The sequence below is a fragment of the Penicillium malachiteum genome, assembly GCF_028827825.1.
Source record: "Penicillium malachiteum strain IBT 17515 chromosome Unknown utg000001l:1.0-8184562.0:1.0-8186909.0, whole genome shotgun sequence".
In the NCBI taxonomy this organism is placed as follows: Eukaryota; Fungi; Ascomycota; class Eurotiomycetes; order Eurotiales; family Aspergillaceae; genus Penicillium; species Penicillium malachiteum.
The window spans coordinates 7,193,576-7,211,927 of NW_026643094.1; the positions used below are offsets into that span (position 1 = coordinate 7,193,576).

The 18,352-nt window shown below is 47.1% G+C and overlaps 6 protein-coding genes across 6 annotated transcripts; 3 read left to right on the forward strand and 3 right to left on the reverse strand.

Moving 5' to 3' along the window:
• Positions 1 to 1,492: 1,492 nt before the first annotated feature.
• N7483_002658 (uncharacterized protein) lies at positions 1,493 to 2,506 on the reverse strand (the record flags this gene model as incomplete). The annotated part of the gene is made up of 1 exon (XM_057086095.1): positions 1,493 to 2,506. The coding sequence occupies one exon, from the start codon at positions 2,504 to 2,506 to the stop codon at positions 1,493 to 1,495; it is 1,014 nt and encodes a 337-aa protein (XP_056952244.1).
• A 460-nt stretch (positions 2,507 to 2,966) lies between these two features.
• Positions 2,967 to 7,304, forward strand: N7483_002659 (uncharacterized protein; the record flags this gene model as incomplete). The annotated part of the gene is made up of 1 exon (XM_057086096.1): positions 2,967 to 7,304. The coding sequence occupies one exon, from the start codon at positions 2,967 to 2,969 to the stop codon at positions 7,302 to 7,304; it is 4,338 nt and encodes a 1,445-aa protein (XP_056952245.1).
• Positions 7,305 to 7,878: 574 nt separating this feature from the next.
• On the forward strand, positions 7,879 to 9,762 carry N7483_002660 (uncharacterized protein; the record flags this gene model as incomplete). The annotated part of the gene is made up of 3 exons (XM_057086097.1): positions 7,879 to 7,902; positions 7,965 to 8,090; positions 8,155 to 9,762. 3 exons carry the CDS (start codon positions 7,879 to 7,881, stop codon positions 9,760 to 9,762), a joined length of 1,758 nt encoding a protein of 585 aa, XP_056952246.1.
• A 624-nt stretch (positions 9,763 to 10,386) lies between these two features.
• On the reverse strand, positions 10,387 to 11,810 carry N7483_002661 (uncharacterized protein; the record flags this gene model as incomplete). Its single annotated transcript, XM_057086098.1, has 4 exons — positions 10,387 to 10,657; positions 10,700 to 10,984; positions 11,022 to 11,419; positions 11,451 to 11,810. The coding sequence occupies 4 exons, from the start codon at positions 11,808 to 11,810 to the stop codon at positions 10,387 to 10,389; spliced, it is 1,314 nt and encodes a 437-aa protein (XP_056952247.1).
• Positions 11,811 to 13,965: 2,155 nt separating this feature from the next.
• On the forward strand, positions 13,966 to 15,756 carry N7483_002662 (aminoglycoside phosphotransferase family protein; the record flags this gene model as incomplete). Its single annotated transcript, XM_057086099.1, has 5 exons — positions 13,966 to 14,271; positions 14,329 to 14,540; positions 14,597 to 14,775; positions 14,828 to 15,422; positions 15,477 to 15,756. The coding sequence occupies 5 exons, from the start codon at positions 13,966 to 13,968 to the stop codon at positions 15,754 to 15,756; spliced, it is 1,572 nt and encodes a 523-aa protein (XP_056952248.1).
• Positions 15,757 to 15,973: 217 nt separating this feature from the next.
• On the reverse strand, positions 15,974 to 17,429 carry N7483_002663 (uncharacterized protein; the record flags this gene model as incomplete). The annotated part of the gene is made up of 2 exons (XM_057086100.1): positions 15,974 to 17,318; positions 17,395 to 17,429. The coding sequence occupies 2 exons, from the start codon at positions 17,427 to 17,429 to the stop codon at positions 15,974 to 15,976; spliced, it is 1,380 nt and encodes a 459-aa protein (XP_056952249.1).
• Between the last annotated feature and the right edge of the window lie 923 nt (positions 17,430 to 18,352).

An 18,352-nucleotide genomic window follows, 5' to 3' on the forward strand; every position in this document is an offset into this window, starting at 1 on the left:
TCATCGCACGAGCCGCCTGTAGGAAGCATGCAATGTAGCACGTCAATAGCTTTAAATTCTCTGAATATGTGAGGGTTGATTTGAAATAGACTCTGAGTTCTGTATAGAGCGGCTAGCGGGTCGTAACCTAAGTTTGGTGTCGAACTCAATGGAGATCAGTGTTCCGTGTGGCTCTACCAACCTTTCATCCAGGCACGCCCTTAGAATGAGTTACGAGGTCAAAAATCGTGGACCAATTGGGACTGAGTTTGTGATTCAGTGTTGTGATGCCCGGTGGCTGGCTGATCCGATTGAATACGAATTCTGTCGATCAATAAAAACTAATGCACAATGTACGCGCTACGAACCATCTGGGCACGGGCTATTCTGTACGTAATATAGAAATATCGCTCACATAAAATCACGTCATTCTTTTGCACATCGGAGACTTCATATACCGAGGCACGTATATGGAGCTTCAAATGTTCTAAGGTTTCTCCGCTTTCTCGTCAGGCTACACGGGATGTATAGAGTGAAGATGAGGCAAATGCAGGGCGAAATCCCCATGTTTTTGTACTACATAGCATATTTCTTGCCGCGGCGGTGAAACATAGTTCATTTAATTCCTCTACCAATCCAGATCAAGAGTTAGCGTAGAGTTAGTGCTTATAATGTGATACATCATCTCCGACTGTGGGGCTTATGGATATCAAGATTCAAGTTTAATTCCCGTAGATGAAAGTTAATCGTGCATACTCAACCCAGACAGTCAACCTTGGAAGTGTTGATAGTGATACAAAAAAATACATGTGAGCAAACGGAGATCAAAGTTAGATTCAGATCTGGTCATTTGTAGTAGCTCTAGGCAGAGATCGAAGTTGGCAGTGTGGCGTTGCGTACTCCTATTGCCTCCAAGAGCTGAAATGCACTAGATGAAGTATGGAGTAGATCTGCAATCCTCATCCTCAGGTTCCTCTGTAACCCAAAACACGACATATGTACTTTGGCTAGTCTGTATAGGTTTCGAAAAAATCAAAAACATCAATTGCGAAATAATGTCAAGTATTTCGCAGGATTTCGTGCTTTGTACTGTGTGTAAAATGCATGATGACTTAGGAAAGTTTGAAATGGCGTCACTTGATCACCAGGAATGCGTGAAGTGAAGGTAGTCAAGACTCATCAAATGTTTTAGTGTGTCCAGATATGACAACTTTGTCTTCAGAGTACCTAGTAGCACCTGAGATCTACTTCGCAGGTAGTACAGAATACTCGGTACCCCTGTCATGAGAATCAGGGCCTCTGGGAGTAACCTAATGTTAAGCTTTGGACTATAATCCAGGAACAATATGATAGCTTCAAATTCAAATTCAGCTTCTGATGAACATGTATTAGAGCAATTCTGAGACTATGACTGAGTGCGTGCAAATAACAACTATGAGGCATTTTCGTCTGTGGACGATCCAGACTTTGACATCCAGAAACTGGATCGCGGGACATCATCTACCTGACAAGATTATTCAAACTTCCCCAGTTCATGCAAGATCCACACATTGGGCTCCTTATAGATGCCGATCTTCTCCTGTCGAGAGTATTGCACCGGTACTAACCCTGACGGTATAATCACATCGATGTAATCATTCTCCTCCAGGCAGTCAGGGCTCAATTGGGCAAGGTCCTCAAAGTTCACGTCCGTCCACTGTCGCCATTCAGCATCTGTTCCGCGCACAGTCATGCTATTTTTGGCAACCTTGATCACTTTGCCACCCAAGCGGAGGTGTTTTCGTAGCCACGGGTCGAATGGTAGATTGGCGCCTTGCATGCACATGGTTTTCACGGGTCTCATCACCCTATTGGTCACGGGGCAACCATCAGTGACTGGCCAATTGATATAGGAAGACATGTCCATGTGTGGATATTCGCATTTGAGTGTGGGGCGTAACGGAACCACTAGGGCTTGTAGTTGCTCGGAAACAGCTGTTTCCTTCATTTTACGAATGAACACCTCAGCTAGCCCCGTCTTGCGTCGATCTGGGTGAACTGTGATAGACAAGGCAGACATGGCATTGGGCGGGTCTTGGCGTCGACAGATGGCTGAGTCTTGGAGCTGATCAAGTGTGAGGGCCAAGGGCTCTTTGAGTTGGCCTTCGCGAGCTAGGCATTGCTGTACGCCCCGAGCTAGAATAGTATCGTAGCCACCATCTGGAAGAGATTGGAGAATCTTGGGATTTTGCGAAAGTGATAGCGAGTCGACAGATGAGATTGTTGCAATATCAGGCCAGAAGAATGGAATAGACCGGGCTAAACCAATAACAGACTCATTGCCTGTTGCTGAGTCGGTCTCAACAGCAAGAAATTGAAATCGAGCGAGTGGTTTAAGACGAGTTAGGAAGCGACTGAAGAACTGGAAGGTCAGATCTTGGTCGAGGAACTCTGGCCATAACTGATTGAGTGGATGGTCAGATTGGTCCAATGCATTGAGAAGGTCAGGCCGGTCGAACGCAGTATAAATTGTGAAAGGAGCAGCCATGACGGTCCAAGTCTTATCAGAGAAAAGAACTTCAATTGATAAGGTACTGGCAAGTCGTTGGATATCTCATAGCATTTATTAGGGTTGGCTGGGATGCCTTCCTTGCGCGGAACCTGTGTGTTGTTACAAATTCATATACCTGCATGTGCCATAGTATCCCAGTGAGCGAATTGGCACATCATACGCGGACCACTTTGTATTGATGAGGGCATGCTGCATGGAGCTAGTAACATCACGTCGTGTTCAGCTGATCCGCACTCGGGTGCGTATTGGTACAGAGATGTGGAGCAATAAGCAAGAAAGAGCCGGTCTGCTGAGGACAAAGCATGCAGTGTGCATCAGCTACTCCGGGGACAAGGTAGTTAGCATCACATCGTAATTCAGAGAGAATTCTCCATAAATCATACCTTCTTGCCTCCTAAGATCTTGCTTGTCATCCCTTTATTCCTACATGTGCCACATGATGCATTCCAACTTCTCCCAAATCGGTGATGATGCCGAATACCGAGCCACACTTCTCAAATTGGCTGCGAATCAGTGCCAGATACAGACTGACGATGTTGAAGACATCTATCCATGCACTCCTGCTCAGGAAGGATTATTTGCTCTTTCTGTAAAGAGCCCAAGTTCATATGTCGCTCGTTACGTGTATGAATTGCCTGGTGATATCGACCTGGTGAGATTCCGGCGTGCTCTGGATGCAACTCTGGAGGCCCACACCGTTCTTCGAACAAGACTTATTCAAGGAAACGATGGCACCTTTCAGGTAGTGGTTCGACAACTTGACGTTGACCAGAGCTATAACAACCTTGATACGTATCTGGCCGCAGATACTCAACGGCCAATGCCTCCAGGAGTACCATTGCTCCGAGTGGCCCTTCTGGATGGTCAACTTCAAAGTAAACCGACGCTGGTGTTGACTTTGCATCATGCTCTCTATGATGACTGGTCTTTGAATGTTGTTCTCAAAGACATTGAAAAAGTATATGATGGGAACCTGTTGCCGAAGAGGCTTTTCGCGGACTTCACAGTCCATGCGCTTGAGGCTCAATCTGAGTCATCTGCTACGTATTGGCGGTCGCAATTGGAGGGTTCGGTTGTTTCTCGATTTCCCCGTCTTCCTTCCGACTCATACACGCCTGCCGCCAAGGCCAGTTTGATTCAAACTGTTCCATTTCTTCACTCAATGACTGAGAATGAGCAGTCCGCTGCCATTGAGCTGGCGTGGGCATTGTTACTCTCTAAGTGCATCAACTCGCAAGAGGTCACATTTGGCGTGACACTTACAGGCCGACTGGAGCATCTTCCGGGAATTAAGGATATGTCAGGCCCAACAATTGCGACCATTCCCTTCCATGTTCAGCTTCCTCTTGATCACTCCGTTGGATCAATTTTGAAGTCTCTCAGGTCTACTGCCGATGATATGCTCCCATTTGAGCAGCTTGGACTGTATCAAATCGGTCGTCTTGGTGCAGAAGCTTCTGCCGCGTGTCAATTTCAGACTCTTGTTGTGATCCAATCACCTCCCCAATATCAATATGATTACCTTTCCGAAACCACTCATGACCACAACCTTCTCAACCATGCAACATTTGGGACTTATCCAGTGACTTTGGTCTGTGATTTAGCGAAGGGATCTGTACGTGTCCAAGCAGTATACGACGATACTCTTGTTCCTCCGACGCAGATGCAGCGAATATTGAGTCAATTGAGCACGATATTGCAACAAATGACGGAATCCGCTGAGTATAGCTCTATCGCTTTGAAGGATGTTAAAACTATCAGCGAGGATGATATGCAGCAGCTAGAGCATTGGAATGGCCAATTGCCTCCTAAGGTAGACTGCTGTCTGCACGAGTTGATTCTCGAGCACTGTGAAAAGCAGCCTGGCCAGCCGGCTGTCTGTGCATGGGATGGAAACTTCACATACAGGGACATTGAAGATATGTCACGAAAGCTGGCCGCTCATATGTTTCACTCACTATGCGTGCGACCTGAGAATTTTGTACCTGTGTATTTTGAAAAGTCCAAATGGACAACCGTTGCAATTTTGGCGGTCATGAGAACCGGGGCTGCATTTGTGCTGTTGGATCCGGCTACGCCGCTAGCTCGCAATAAGAGTATCTGCGAAAGGGTCGGTGCCCGTTGTGTCTTGTCCTCTGTCTCCCTTGTTTCAGCGGCGGCGTCCCTCGCAGATAACATCATTCCTGTGGGTCCAGAAGAGGGCATCTTTGCAGAAAATCCTTTGAAAAATCCTTCTGATTCTATGCACGGTGATATTGATCCGGCTGGCTTTTCTTCTTCCAATGCTCTATATGCGGTTTTTACCTCTGGATCAACTGGAACACCCAAGGGCGTGGTTATCGAGAACGGGTCCTTTGCAACAAGCACTAAGGCATATTTGCAAAGATGTGACATTCGCAACGATACTCGCGCTTTGCAATTCGCTTCCTATGCATTTGATGTTAGTATATCAGACACTCTTGTCACTTTGGTTGCGGGAGGATGTATTTGCGTACCTTCGGAGGAGGAGCGAAAATCCGACATTGCCTCAGTGGTGAGAAAGTATGATGTGAACTGGGCTGATTTCACCCCATCCTTGCTTCGTCACCTCCCTCCTGACCAGATGCCTTCTCTTCGATCTATTGTCCTCGGTGGAGAACCGTTATCTCAGATTGAAATTAATACTTGGGGCACGCATGTGAGATTGCTGAACATCTACGGCCCTGCGGAGTGCTGTGTCCTGTCTACCATCCAGACAAATGTCACTCGTACAACTGATCCACGTGACATTGGATTTGCAGCTGGATGTGTCTGTTGGGTTGTAGATCATGAAGATCCCAATCAGCTTATGCCTATCGGGGCAGTTGGTGAGCTTATACTTGAAGGTGCAATTGTCGGGCGCGGCTATCTGCAAGATGAAGAGAAGACTGCAGCTTCTTTTATCGGTGATCCCTCTTGGATCAAGAGGTTTCGACCCACTGGTACTTCCTCTCGCTTCTATCGCACTGGTGATCTGGTTCAGTATACCAACCAAGGCTCTCTGCGATTTGTTGGTCGGCGAGATGTGCAAGTGAAGCTGCGCGGACAACGTGTGGAACTCGAAGAGGTTGAGTATCACACCCGCAATTCTTTCCCAAATGCAGAGGAGGTTGTCGCAGATGTCCTATCTCTTGACGGTCGTCCAAAAGAGCTGGTGGCCTTCGTTGCACTGAAAGAAATGGTCGGTGATGGTTCATTAACAGCGCCATTCCTCCCAGCCACCACATCCTTCCATAGCTCCGTCAGCACAGCGAATGAGAGTTTGTTCAAACTTGTGCCCAGTTTCATGATTCCATCTCTCTACGTTTCCGTCACCCATATCATGAAAACGATGTCCGATAAAACTGACCGTCGACGGTTGAGAGAAAGTGCCATGACTTTAGCCAAAGATCAAGTGGCGAGCTATTGTCTTCCTCCTAGCAATGCCACAAAGCGTCCACCTCAGTCGGAGACAACTATCAAAATGCAAAGAATTTGGGCCGATGTGTTGCAGATCCCTCTAGACAGAATCGGGTTAGACGATGGGTTCTTCAATCTTGGAGGTGACTCTATCACAGCTATGAAAGTCGCTGGTAAGGCTAAGTCACAGGGATTGGTCTTCTCCATGTCAGATCTTTTCCAAAGAACAAGTAGCTTGGAGTCGGTCGTGGAGCAAGCAGCAGGGACAACCGCGACTGCCATATGGGATTGGTTAAAGGAATCTACCATCGAATCTGACGTTGTCTCCTACTCCAGGAAGAACAGAATTTGTCTCACGGGATCAACCGGATTCCTTGGTCAGGAACTCCTGCGCGTCGCAAACAACAACCCCGATATCCAGGCAATCCACTGCCTTGCAGTGAGAGCTCAAGGTGCGGGTATCGCAAGAAAGTCCTCATTACTCAAGTCAGACAAGATCATTTACCACACTGGGGACCTGAGTCTACCCAATCTTGGTATGACTGCTGAGTCTCTCTCTTCTGTCATACAGGAGTGCACTGTAATTATTCATTGTGCCGCAGATATTTCATTTGTCAAGACTTACGAGCTCCTCAAAACAACAAACGTTGGTGCCACAAAAGTGCTTGCCCGTCTTGCCCTTGAACACTCCGTCCCATTCCACTTTGTCTCCAGTGCAGCCATGTCCCACTGGGCTGAGCTCGACAAGTTTGGGGAGATTTCAATGAGAAACTACCCGCCACCTTTGGATGGTAGCGAGGGGTATTTGACATCCAAATGGGTCAGTGAAACTTACCTGGAAAACTGCAACAAAATTCATGGTCTCCCAGTCACCATCCACCGTCTATCAAGTGTTGTTGGTCCCGGTGCTCCTGAACTGGATATTACCAACAATTTTCTGAAATATGCATGTAAATTGCGCGCCGTTCCAAATCTGCGCGGTTGCAAGGGGTACGTCGATTTGGTTTCCGTCCAAACCACTGCTACGAATGTCCTGGCGGATGCACTTTCAGGAGCTAGTGAGACCGCACCAGTCAAAATCATCAATGAGTCTGGCGAGATTCAAGTCAAAGCCAGTGGACTGAAAGAGTATCTTGAAACCGAACGACGCGAAGATCAGTCCTTCCAGGAACTTGAGTTGCACGAATGGGTCGCATCCGCACAGGAACAGGGCATGCCTGACCTCGTCGCCAAATTTCTCCTTTCTATGCCTCCAACAGAAATTGACATTGCGATGCCTTTCTTGGAAACAAGTCGTATCTATGATCGGACGGGGTCTATGTGCAAGGAGAGTGGACCGTTAATGTTCCTGCTCTGATTCAACTTGAAGTACTTGGGAGAGACTCGGAGTGGGCTGCGTGGTGGATATATACCCCAAACTTGAGGCATTCAGCGGGCATAATTTCATCTTCATAGAGGGCAAGCTTGAAGCTGGAGCTATTTGGTAATGTTGATTGATTTCCCTTTCAGTTACGATCTTCAACTGACTCTCCAATGCAGAGTAGTATATTGGGGACATTCCTGTTGGGGAGCGTTGTAATTCATGTTTTTAGTGCAACACAGATACTGGCAATTAGATTCGTTCTTCCGTGAAAGAGCCAGGCGCTATGAGTAAAATTAAATAGTATTTAGACACCTAGACACCATCGTGAGTCAAGTTTCAAGGTTCAAGTTGCTCTTTGTCGTGGGCGAATTCCCACGCCCCTTGAGTGTACAGTAAGCAAATTCATGCTGACCAAGACCGCACCTTCCATTTTCAATGGTTGGGCAGTTCTTTCAGTCAACTGGTACTTGCTCTAATCGGTACCTTAAGATCACCTACCGCTATCGCTCTCAAGGTTCAAACCCAACAGAAGAGTTCGCTTTATAGTCCATGAGTTGATCCCTTAAATATGGAGGCTGCTCCGCTTACGCTGGTGAGCTGCCCCGAGCGACTTCCCCTCACAAACACAAGAGCCGGTGCTAACTATGATATCAGGCCCACACCCATGCCAGAAATGCGGTGCTCGAGACCCGCAAGTCAAACCCCGTCGCTGCCAGTGAAGAACATGATTTAGCCGCCGGTGAGTTTGCGGCCGCGGCTCATAGCAGTACTGATCAGGAGGTGGGTCTTTATCTCGACATTGGTGGAATGATATCGGAATGCTAACCGTGTCGCGTGCAACTAGGCCCTACGCGCCCTGCAACTCCTCGAGCAGCACCACAAAAAACTAGCAGAAATACTCAGATTCCAGCACGAACACCCTACCAACACACCTGAAATACAAACTGCCGGTACAACCTTATCGAACCCGAATGCCCAGTTCTCCGCAGATACCGGAAATGCCAGGACGGGCGCACAGGGCGGGCAGGATGCCCAAGGTCAACCTCCAAGACTGCCAGGGCACCCTCGTATGCCCAGCCGGGAGTCATCTTCTATTGCCAGCGATTTGGCTTCAGCGAGAGGAATCCCAGCTCAACCTCGGCGTGGATCACCTGTGTCACCAACGCTTTCCGCGCACCAAGCCGGAGCTAAGATGACTGAGGGGTCATCACGAACTAAGACTGGCGAATCTAGATTACGGGAGGTTCCAAATAAGCATCGGTCAAGTCGAGTATCAGCCCCGAGGCAGCCCTGGTCACCTCCCATGCCCAGTCCTGCCGACTTCCCTTCACGTCAAGTAGCTCCGACAGAGCCTTCAGAATCCTTTCAATCCAAAGCCAAGCCTGCAGGGGCTACAGACGAGACATTCCAGCGCTTTTACTCTACATTCGAGGGTCTGATTTCCAGGATTTCTGCTCCTTTGAGCTTCGCCGGCTTACCTCTCGGCCCGGATGACTCTAGCAAAACTAACTCACCAAGCCGGAAATCTCCTGCTGAGACGAAGGTAGATCGTCATCATGCGACTTCCGACAAGGGACACGCCTACCCGGAGCCGGATGTTAGCCGTCTTTTTTCTCGGGCTGCCTTACGATCGATTCGTGATACACCAGGAACCATTCCTGCAAACGGAACTGAGTCGTTCTATGTGGTTCCAACAACTGGAGGAACAATGTCATATGCAGGTATTCTCACTCGAGCTGAAAAAGAAGCCCGCCGAAATAGCTTGGACGATGGGGAGGATGACTTTGTAGATGCGCGAGAAACCCCAGCCTCACCTGAGATGCGTCAAAGCACCGGCAACGCCAAAACTGGCAGCATTCGTCGGAATGCCACTGAAAAGCTCATCAGTATACAAAACTCGAAGACCCTGGAAGAACTGCAGATGGAGAATCAAGCTTTGAAACATCTCTCGGATACATTATCAAAGCGACTTCACATGTGGGAAGTCAACGCACAATCCTCATCCATGGCTCTACAGCAGTCATTACGAGCAATTCATCATCAATCCCCGGAAGCTTATACACATACTGCATCCACAAATACCTCTCCAACAGCGCAGATGTCTAGTGCTCATGCAATGTCGGAATCAGCGGACAGAGTCAAAGAGCTCGAAGAGGTAGTACGTCGTGGCGAGCAGGAATTAGACCGCGTTGGACGGGAAAACGACAAACTGAAGAATGTTTTGGGCCGATATCGAGATCGGTGGGAGAGGCTTAAAGAGGACGCTAAGACACGGCGCGCGGAAGGTCGGTCCAATGATAATCCGAGCACTCCTTCTACTCCTATCCCAACCTTTATGACTCCTGAAATTCCCCCTTCGTCCCAGCCAGATACAGACTCATCGGGGAAATCAGCTACTCAAAAGGCTACCAAGAGGGACGGTGAAAGCAAGAAGGAATCGGCGGCACCCTGAGTGGCTGTGACTACGGAGTAGATGGATGTCATTGTATTAACCATGGATGCATTTATATTAACGTCCATACATACATGTCAGTATTAAAATAAATTCAAGCTCATGCCATAACTTGAATGACATTCATAGTATGTAAATGCGAATCCCTGTCAACTGCCCAGTATATGATTGCGTAGTAATAGAGTACAACTTGAATGCAACGAATTCTAGCACATGAGAGGCCTCAAGCAAGGTCCAAATAGCATAAAGCCCAATTCCTCCTTTGGTATCAACTTCTCCTTATCCCCGTTCCACATTCTTGCAGGATTTCAGTACAGGTAATGAACAATGACAAAAATAGTTATCGTATTACGATATTATGGGCTATGAGCTATCTAAAAACTGTTCACCTGCACACAACCCAAACAGAATTGTTACTAGGCAGCTCGGTCGGTTACCTGACAGTTTCTCTCCTGTCTTCTTTCCTTCGGCAGCCAACCGCGTTCATGACAACGAGTGGAGGGCAGCGTAGCTAGCGGGAAAAGAGTCTAGAGCATGGTGGAGGCTCTAAACTTGGCTAACATTGAACTGCTCAATTTTGTACTCCTTAAAGTCATAGACCTCACTAGTTCAAGCTTAAAGACTTTAATTCATCGGATAGATCATGCCTCCTTGATTTTTTCTCCTCATGGGCTCCCTCCAGCATGTTTTCAAAAGCCGCAGCAAACCTTCGAAACACATTTCCCTGAGCCTTTCTCTTGTAAGATATTTGGCCCCGGACAAGGTGTAAGACAGATTCAAGTCACGAAGAAACGTGAAAAATATGGACTCGAGTTTCTTTGCATGTGGTGTGTGTTGCTTTGAGTTCATGAGCAACAGTGTTGAATAATCATAGAACCCGTCGCAACCATCAAAGCTGTGTTGGAGTTTTATTCCCGGTCATGCTTTTTTACACCACCTTTTGAACTGCAAGAGTAGCTGTTGATCTATATCTGGGGCAAGAATCTTCTCCATCTCCAAAATCCATGCGATGTCAAAACATTTCCAGGTAATCTTGGATTCCACCAGCCGATATGAATGATTTTCGGCATTTCCAGCCAAGCTCAAGCCGTTGTCACCAAAAACGCATTCATTGAAACTCACTTCCAAAGCTTGAAGAGGTTCCTCCCATTGCCCTTTGTAATAATGTGTTTTCCAACGAATGTGGATGTCTTCCACTAAGAATAATTTTTTTTTCAGTAGTCTGTTGGTATATCGGAGTGATTTAAATACCTTCATACAGCTTTATTGCCTGCTTACGACATTCATCTCTCCAGTGAGCCATCCATCCCTCGTCGGAAATCCAATTCCCCTGCCACAGGGCAAAAGCCTTCACAAATTCCAACAACAGGAGGCGCTTAAAGCAGCTAAACTCGGGGTTGTAGTTGATTGCATAGCTGGGATGGAATGCATTTACGCGAGTGAGGTTTAACCCCAATTCAGCGAGCTGTCTTGACCCCTGGGGGTCAAAGTCGAAGCAATAACCAATCCTGCGAGAGCATAGATTCTTAACAATCATGTTACTTGATTTTGTCTTGAAGCAGGATATCACGACTTCTGGCTGTTTTGCTTCCACCATGGTGGCAAACATGTGGTGTGCTTCTTTAAGAAGATTCTCTTCGATGGCCTCAGTGGCCTCCTCGTCCAGAAATGGTATTGCATCAAAAAACGCTGATATCATCAAAGCCAAATCTTGCATTGCTTGCCGCAGAAATCAACTCAGATATTGCGCGAATAGTCAGCCAATTCTCTTTACCCGCTAAGAAGCCGTCAGAGTTGTCCTGTGAAGAATGGGGTTGTAACAAGACAACCACCACACCACCTTTGGTTTCAGGTCGCGCCATCTCGATTCCGAAGTTAAGATCAAATGCCGTAAGGTAATCACTGTCACTCCCTTTAACTTTGAGCGAAGTTCTGAATTCTTGAAGTATGCGAATGTGATCAGAGTCTCCTACATTCGTATGGATTGGCCGAACTTCCCGAATGAGTCGCCGCAGTCGATGGTCAATAGGAATTCCAAGGCATTCCATCCTCACTCTAGTAACCTTGAAATATTCTACAGTGGCAGAATATTTAATTTGGCTGTCTGCGTAGTGAGAGAGGATAAAAATACGTAATTATGGAGGATTGTTATTGGGACGCGGATGATGATGGTGATGATGAATCTCCCATGTCGAAGGCAGAGTTAACAGTTATGACCAGTCAAGTAGCTGACTTGTCGAAAATATTGCTACTTTGGCACTCGGAGTGTCTCAGGCTCGTCATCAGGCATCACTGCATACCCAGCAGTTGGGCAAATTTGAGCCCCAACCTTGGAACACAGATGTACTGTAATATATCGATAAGCATAAAATTTGAACAGTCAAGCTCAGTGGGAACTAGGAAGACTTCAAGTTGGAAGGCAATAATATATAACTAGGTAGGAAGACAAAGAGGGCGTTTAAGTCAGATCCAGGTCTTCTCGGCTCGGGCCCTATTGTTCTGCCGAGAATATATTGGAAGGGTTCAAACATTGTATTTTACAGAGAACCCAACCTGAATGACAAAAGCCAGATAATCACGGCTAAGCAGGAGTATGTTTCAGAAGCAGCAAGCTGTCTGACAGTAGATGAAAAACAGAGCCTGAATGTCCCTAAGATTCTGTATTTTAGGAATCGACCCGTTGGGCTAGTGTGTTTCAGAATAAAGTTCGAGAAAGAAGGAGAAGAGAGTAAAAAATTGAAACTGATTTCGAGCGCGCCTGTACAGTCGATTTCGAAAACAGATTACCCCATGGACATACTGACTTTGTTTCTCGGCCCGTACCCGAGTATACACTAGTCTATATTGGGAAAGGCTTCCAGGTCCAACTTTGCCTTGTCTGCGTCCACGTTATTCGGATCGATGACGCATTTTGCAAGGATCCTATGACTATCCTTTTGGGCCTCTTTCTTCACCTCCGCGTTTTCGGCGTCCTTGTTTGCTTGAAGAATGATCTCCTGTCAATTGTCGCTGATAGTTGCGCCTTTATCCAGTCGAAAGTTTTTCTTCTTATCATGGCTTTGGGACGGATAGATCCGCTGTCCTTTAGTCGTGTTCTCGGCTTTCTTAAATATCTTCGCCCAAGGAATACCATCAGTGAATGCACGAACGGTTTTGATGGATATAGGCATCTATTCAATATCAGTTTTCATGTCGACCTGATGTTGCCCCGGTATACCTTACATTGTAATTAGGCACTGAAAATAGAAGATTTTGAAAGAATCATGTTGTCCTAGATGTCTCCTACTGCACATAGGTCTCCAAGACCCTTGATATATCTATTAAAAGGCGCCAAGGACAAGATAGGCGCTTAAAATGTGATGAAACAGGTAAATAATGATTTGTAAGATTGGTGTTACGTATTTCTAGCTCGAGCGCTTGAGAGAACTGCGATCACACTTTAAGGAGCCAATAAACACACTGAGTTTACCGCTCATGATTCAGATGCAAAGAATACCGGCCCGGAAAGAACCATGTTGCGCAAATTAGTCACACTGGGCCCTTTACCAGGTGGGGGATTTTAGCCTTTCAGTAGACATGACTCGTAGGTGGTTAATGAACAAGCCTCAATAATGAGCCATATGAATGGTCAGGGGATACTGCAATCACTGGATTGGTGGAATTTTCCACGAAGTCGTCGGGAGTTCTACTTTCTGAGATCGCAAAGTTCAGCGCAGCCCCTCTTTTGATGACAACTGGCAAATAGTTGATACCCGCTGATAAAAGCGTCACATGCGATATCCAAGGATAAAGAACCCTTTCATCACCACTGAGTCTTCAGCTCTATAATCAGGTATTCATATGATTACATGTATAGCCGTTTTCTTTGGGGGAATCTTGGGACCAGTTGTGTTACTCGCGCGCGAACTTGTCGGGCGCGTGATGATTTGTCTTATTAAGCGCTAAGAATCAGACAGTAACTCCAGTGGACGACCGACCGCAACTGGACCGATCACTCACAGGTAACGACCAGCGATGAAAGTCAGTGTCGGACGTCGTTTTCTTCCGAGTTTCTGCGGGCTGAGATCTGATTCTGCTTCTAATAATCAGTTACGACCACCTGCCCTTTCTCAAACATCGTCACGATCATTCTTAGCGACTACTACGCTTCCTCCCTGTCGCAAAAGCCTCGCCGTTCGCACGATAAAGACTTCCTCCAACCAAATGACAGCAGCCAACTCCGAATTTGAAGAATTCTTTCGTTATACAAGTGGGCGATGGCTCTGGGATGAAGAACAGCAGCTTCAGGATAGGTATCGGGCCTTCAATGTTGCTGGGCTCCAAGGCTTAGCAGCCAGAGCCATTGGCTCAGGCGGCTGCGTCTCGATGACGAAGTTGGCAGAGGGAGGATATAACAAGGTCTTCCGCTTGGTTATGAATGACGGAAAATCAGTGCTTGCCCGAATTCCAAACCCAAATGCCGGCCCTTCGTTTTACACGACTGCGTCTGAAGTTGCGACAATGGAATTCGTGAGTTAATAATCCCACGGCCAAGCGCAAGAGGCGGCTTGCTGATCTACTTACAAGGCTCGAAATTTTCTCCAAATTCCCGTACCCCGAGTGTTAGGTTGGAACGCCAGAACTGATAACCCGGCTGGCTCGGAATATATCTTTATGGAAGAGGCGACTGGCACGCAGCTTGGAACGATTTGGGATGAGCTGAGTCCGGATTCAAAACTCTCCATCATGAGAGAAGTGGTGGATATCGAGTCAAAGATGCTTTCAGTGTCATTTTCACAGTATGTTTCCTTTCACATTCACTCTGATGTACAAAATCTGATCCGTGTCTCGTCAGCTTTGGCAGCATATATTTTGCGAGAGATGCAGTTGAAGGTGCAGTCCCCGCCAAGATCACCAATGAGGCTCCAGCAGAACTCAAAAAGCATGTATACGAGACGTTTAGTGTTGGACCTACTGTCGACAGGGATTTTTGGAAGAGGGAGCGTGCTTCAATGGACATCTCAAGGGGTCCCTGTAAGCATCGCCCTACAGCTATGTAATGATTCAACTGGCTAATTGTGGCTAGGGTCAACTCCCAAGGATTATGCAATATGTGTTGCCCAGCGCGAAATGGAATGGATCAGAAATTACGCCGTTCCAAAACCACCGAGCGACGCTACGTTGGTTTCAATGGCCCAAAACAGTCCAGAGGCGCATCTGCAGCTGCTAGAAAAGTATCTCAGAGTGGCTCCTTCTCTCATGGACATTGAACCCATCCTTACTCGCGCCACATTGTGGCATGGAGACCTTCATTCCTCCAACTTATTCGTGGATCAGGGTCATATAACCTCCGTCATTGATTGGCAAGGGTCATGGGCGGGCCCACTTTTCCTTCAAGCTCAGCCATCCCCGCTTGTGGACTACCAAGGCAGTATTCTACTTCGACGCCCGGAAAACTTTGATGATCTCGATTCTGAGCATCAAGCTCAGATCAAGCAAAAAATTTTCAAATCAACCCTATTCCAGCTCTATTTGTTGGAAACCAAGAAACGGACCCCGCTGCTTACTAGAACATTCCATCTAGATCATGGGAAGACCAGGCGCCTTCCGGTTGAACTGGCCGGAAATACGTGGGATGACGACATAGTCTCCTTTCGTGAGGCACTCATTAATGTTGAAAGGTATGTTGCTTGACGCTTCTCCGTTCTCTGTCCGGCACTCAACTTCTATTTCAGGTATTGGCATGAACTTGGCATCCAAGGCGATTGTCCCTATCGCTTCACGCAGGCTGAACTACATAACCACTCAGTCGATGCCGGTGGATGGAATGAGGTTCAGGATTTTTTTGACAGTATTGAAGGTCTTGTTAAAAGGGATGGCTGGACGAGTCTTGAAACGTTTGACGCTGCCTTTGGGTTCTTCTCCGAACTGAGAAGACGGGGCCTCGGGCATCTAAAAGGCGATGAAAGGGACATCTTCGAAAGACAGACCCGTTGGGCCAAACACACGAGCTGACTTACGAGCGTCTGGGATACTACAGTAAAACGTGGGAACAGCAAATAGACCGCGGGTTGCGGTGTCCGAACTCCAATTCAAATCCCAAAGCATAGTGAATACTGAAATTATTATAGAGCAACATCCTGCTTTGTTATCTTTCTTAACAAATGCATCCGAGTCAAATTAAGTGGAGTCAAATAAACGCCAGCGAGCTGCAATCAACGCCAACCTATTTCTACACCACTTCAAGAACAGGGATCGCCTTCATCACGTTCTCAACCCAGTCACGGATATTTTCTACAAAACTTCGGGCAATTCCGGGTTTAATCCCCTTGCCAACCAAGAATTCCGGGTTTTGGTCCTTGTAGACGTGCTCAAGGTCAAAGCCATCTGACAGCGTAACTTCGGACGCTTGTCGAAATGCAGCTTTGAGGTTTGCATCAGAAACATTCGAAGCAAGCCACTCACCGTATTCTTTGACAGCAACGTCTCTGAACCCGGGGATTTTCAATGGACCCATCTCCTTCGGCCCAGCTGAGTTAACAGTGGAAGTCGTTACGTCAACCCCAGCAGAGTGGGATGGGAGAACATTGATGTTAATAGGTGGATACGGAGCTCCGGGTCCGGCAATGTTAACCCCTTTGCGCTTTTCTTTTTCCAGTCTCTGCTGCTCCTCCATGTATAGCTCTTCTTGGATTTCATCAGGAACATCTTTGTGCGAGTCCAGGACACCACCTTTCTCGGCGAAGGTAACCAACCTTCTCAGGGTTTGAGTACGTAGTCGATAATGCTTTTTACCCACTGGATCCAGCCAACAATAAGGGCCCAAATGGCACGCACTCGAATCACATTTCATCATGGCATAAACACGTCGCCAAATTGGGTGCTCACCGCATGCATTTTCTTCAGCATCTAGCTGGCCATCGCGATCATCAAGCATCCTTTGTGTGACAGAAGATTTACCTCTCTTCTCCCCGTTCCGTCCAGCGGATGGAGAAGTGTCATCCTCTACGTAGTTGAAAGAGATCCTCAGCGTGAGTCTCTTGCCCCGACAGAAGTGACTCGACCACATCCGGAGCTGTTTCTCGATGGCAGTCCAAACAATGTCGGTCTTGTTGAAACGCTTGGTCAGATCACGCTGAGAGCGGTCATTGACTGACACAACAATCGCAGTGTCATCAGCCCTGACCCTTCTGTTGCGAGAGACTTTCTGTCCAAGGACAGTCAGTAGCTTCTTTTCCAGAAAATGCTGCCAGTAAGCGCTGGGGGCCAAAACTAGGTCTTCTTCCGTGTCCTTCACCACGGCCTTGTTGTTGACGGTGACCCGCCATTCTATGAAGTAGTGGATACAGCTAGGAGGATCCTGATCGTAGATATTGTCCTCCTCCCATTCAGATTCCCGGAGCAGTGGTACAGCATTTGGTAGAGGTCGACCTGCGGGATTGGGTTGATCGTCGAGGAAGGTGGGGGGGACTATAGTTGGACCGGGTAGTATAAGGGCTCCGGAAGTATCCCGGCGTAGGAGGGGAATATTGAGAATTTTGTTCCCACGGTTCGAGCTCTTGGGGCTGAGATAGCCCCTTAAATCCTAGAGGTAATGATATATTTTCAATGTTCGTGTTTACTTTCTATCAACATTGCAAGAGAAATTCGAACCTTGGAAGGACTCCGAGTCCCGAGGTCGGATTCATCAATATCAAAAAAGTTGAAATTAACTAAACCAAGTCCATCCCTATGATTCCCCTCTCCACAAGACACACTCAATCTCTCATTCACAAAGCACATATGCAGAGATGCAATACTTTCATAGATCTTGTGCTCCTGCAAGTGCCTGGTAGCACTTGAGCTTTTACATCTTCGGCGCGCTTTCCCAGGATTACACACATGTGCATGTATCAACAGTGAGTTTTGTTGACTAAAGCCCAATCCTTGACGCCCTTTCAGATCGACTTTAATATATCATCAATGAATGTTGACTGCCTCTGTCCCATGTGTGATATGGTGCCATTAGATCTATCTAACTCGCTGAATTGACCTTTAACTGTACCTGACTTGGTAAAGTATCGCTCGTCTTTCCACTCGTCAAAGTACGCACTTTGAAGCCATGATTCAAGTGCTTCATCATGTACAATTTGAATTTCGCATTCAAATTTAGGTGTTGTCTTCTTGAACAACTCCGAGTCCGCGTCACTGTACTCAGAGACCCGAGTAAACTCTTCCTTGTACAGGAAATCAGTAATCTTTGTCTTGTCTCGCACCGGGCCTTCACGTGGGGGCACGCGAATGATCTTGTTTGTCTTTGAACCGTCACTTGTGTACACCAAACATCTCGAGGGTATTCCCTGGCCTATATCAAAGACAATTACACTTCGCGTTTCTCCCAGTGCTGCCTTGAGAGAAGTGATGTCCTTGAAAATGGATTCCATGACAGGATGTTGTTCAAATTTTGTGCTTCTGTTAGAAAGACACTGGTAAATGCGTCAACGGGTGGTGAGTTCAAATATTGAAAGTCGCCACCAGCCGAGCGCGGCGGGATATATATACTAAATAATCCTATTTCTGCGCTATGTGCGCGCTTTGTTCAAACATCATTTGAATTTGACTCTCGAGAATC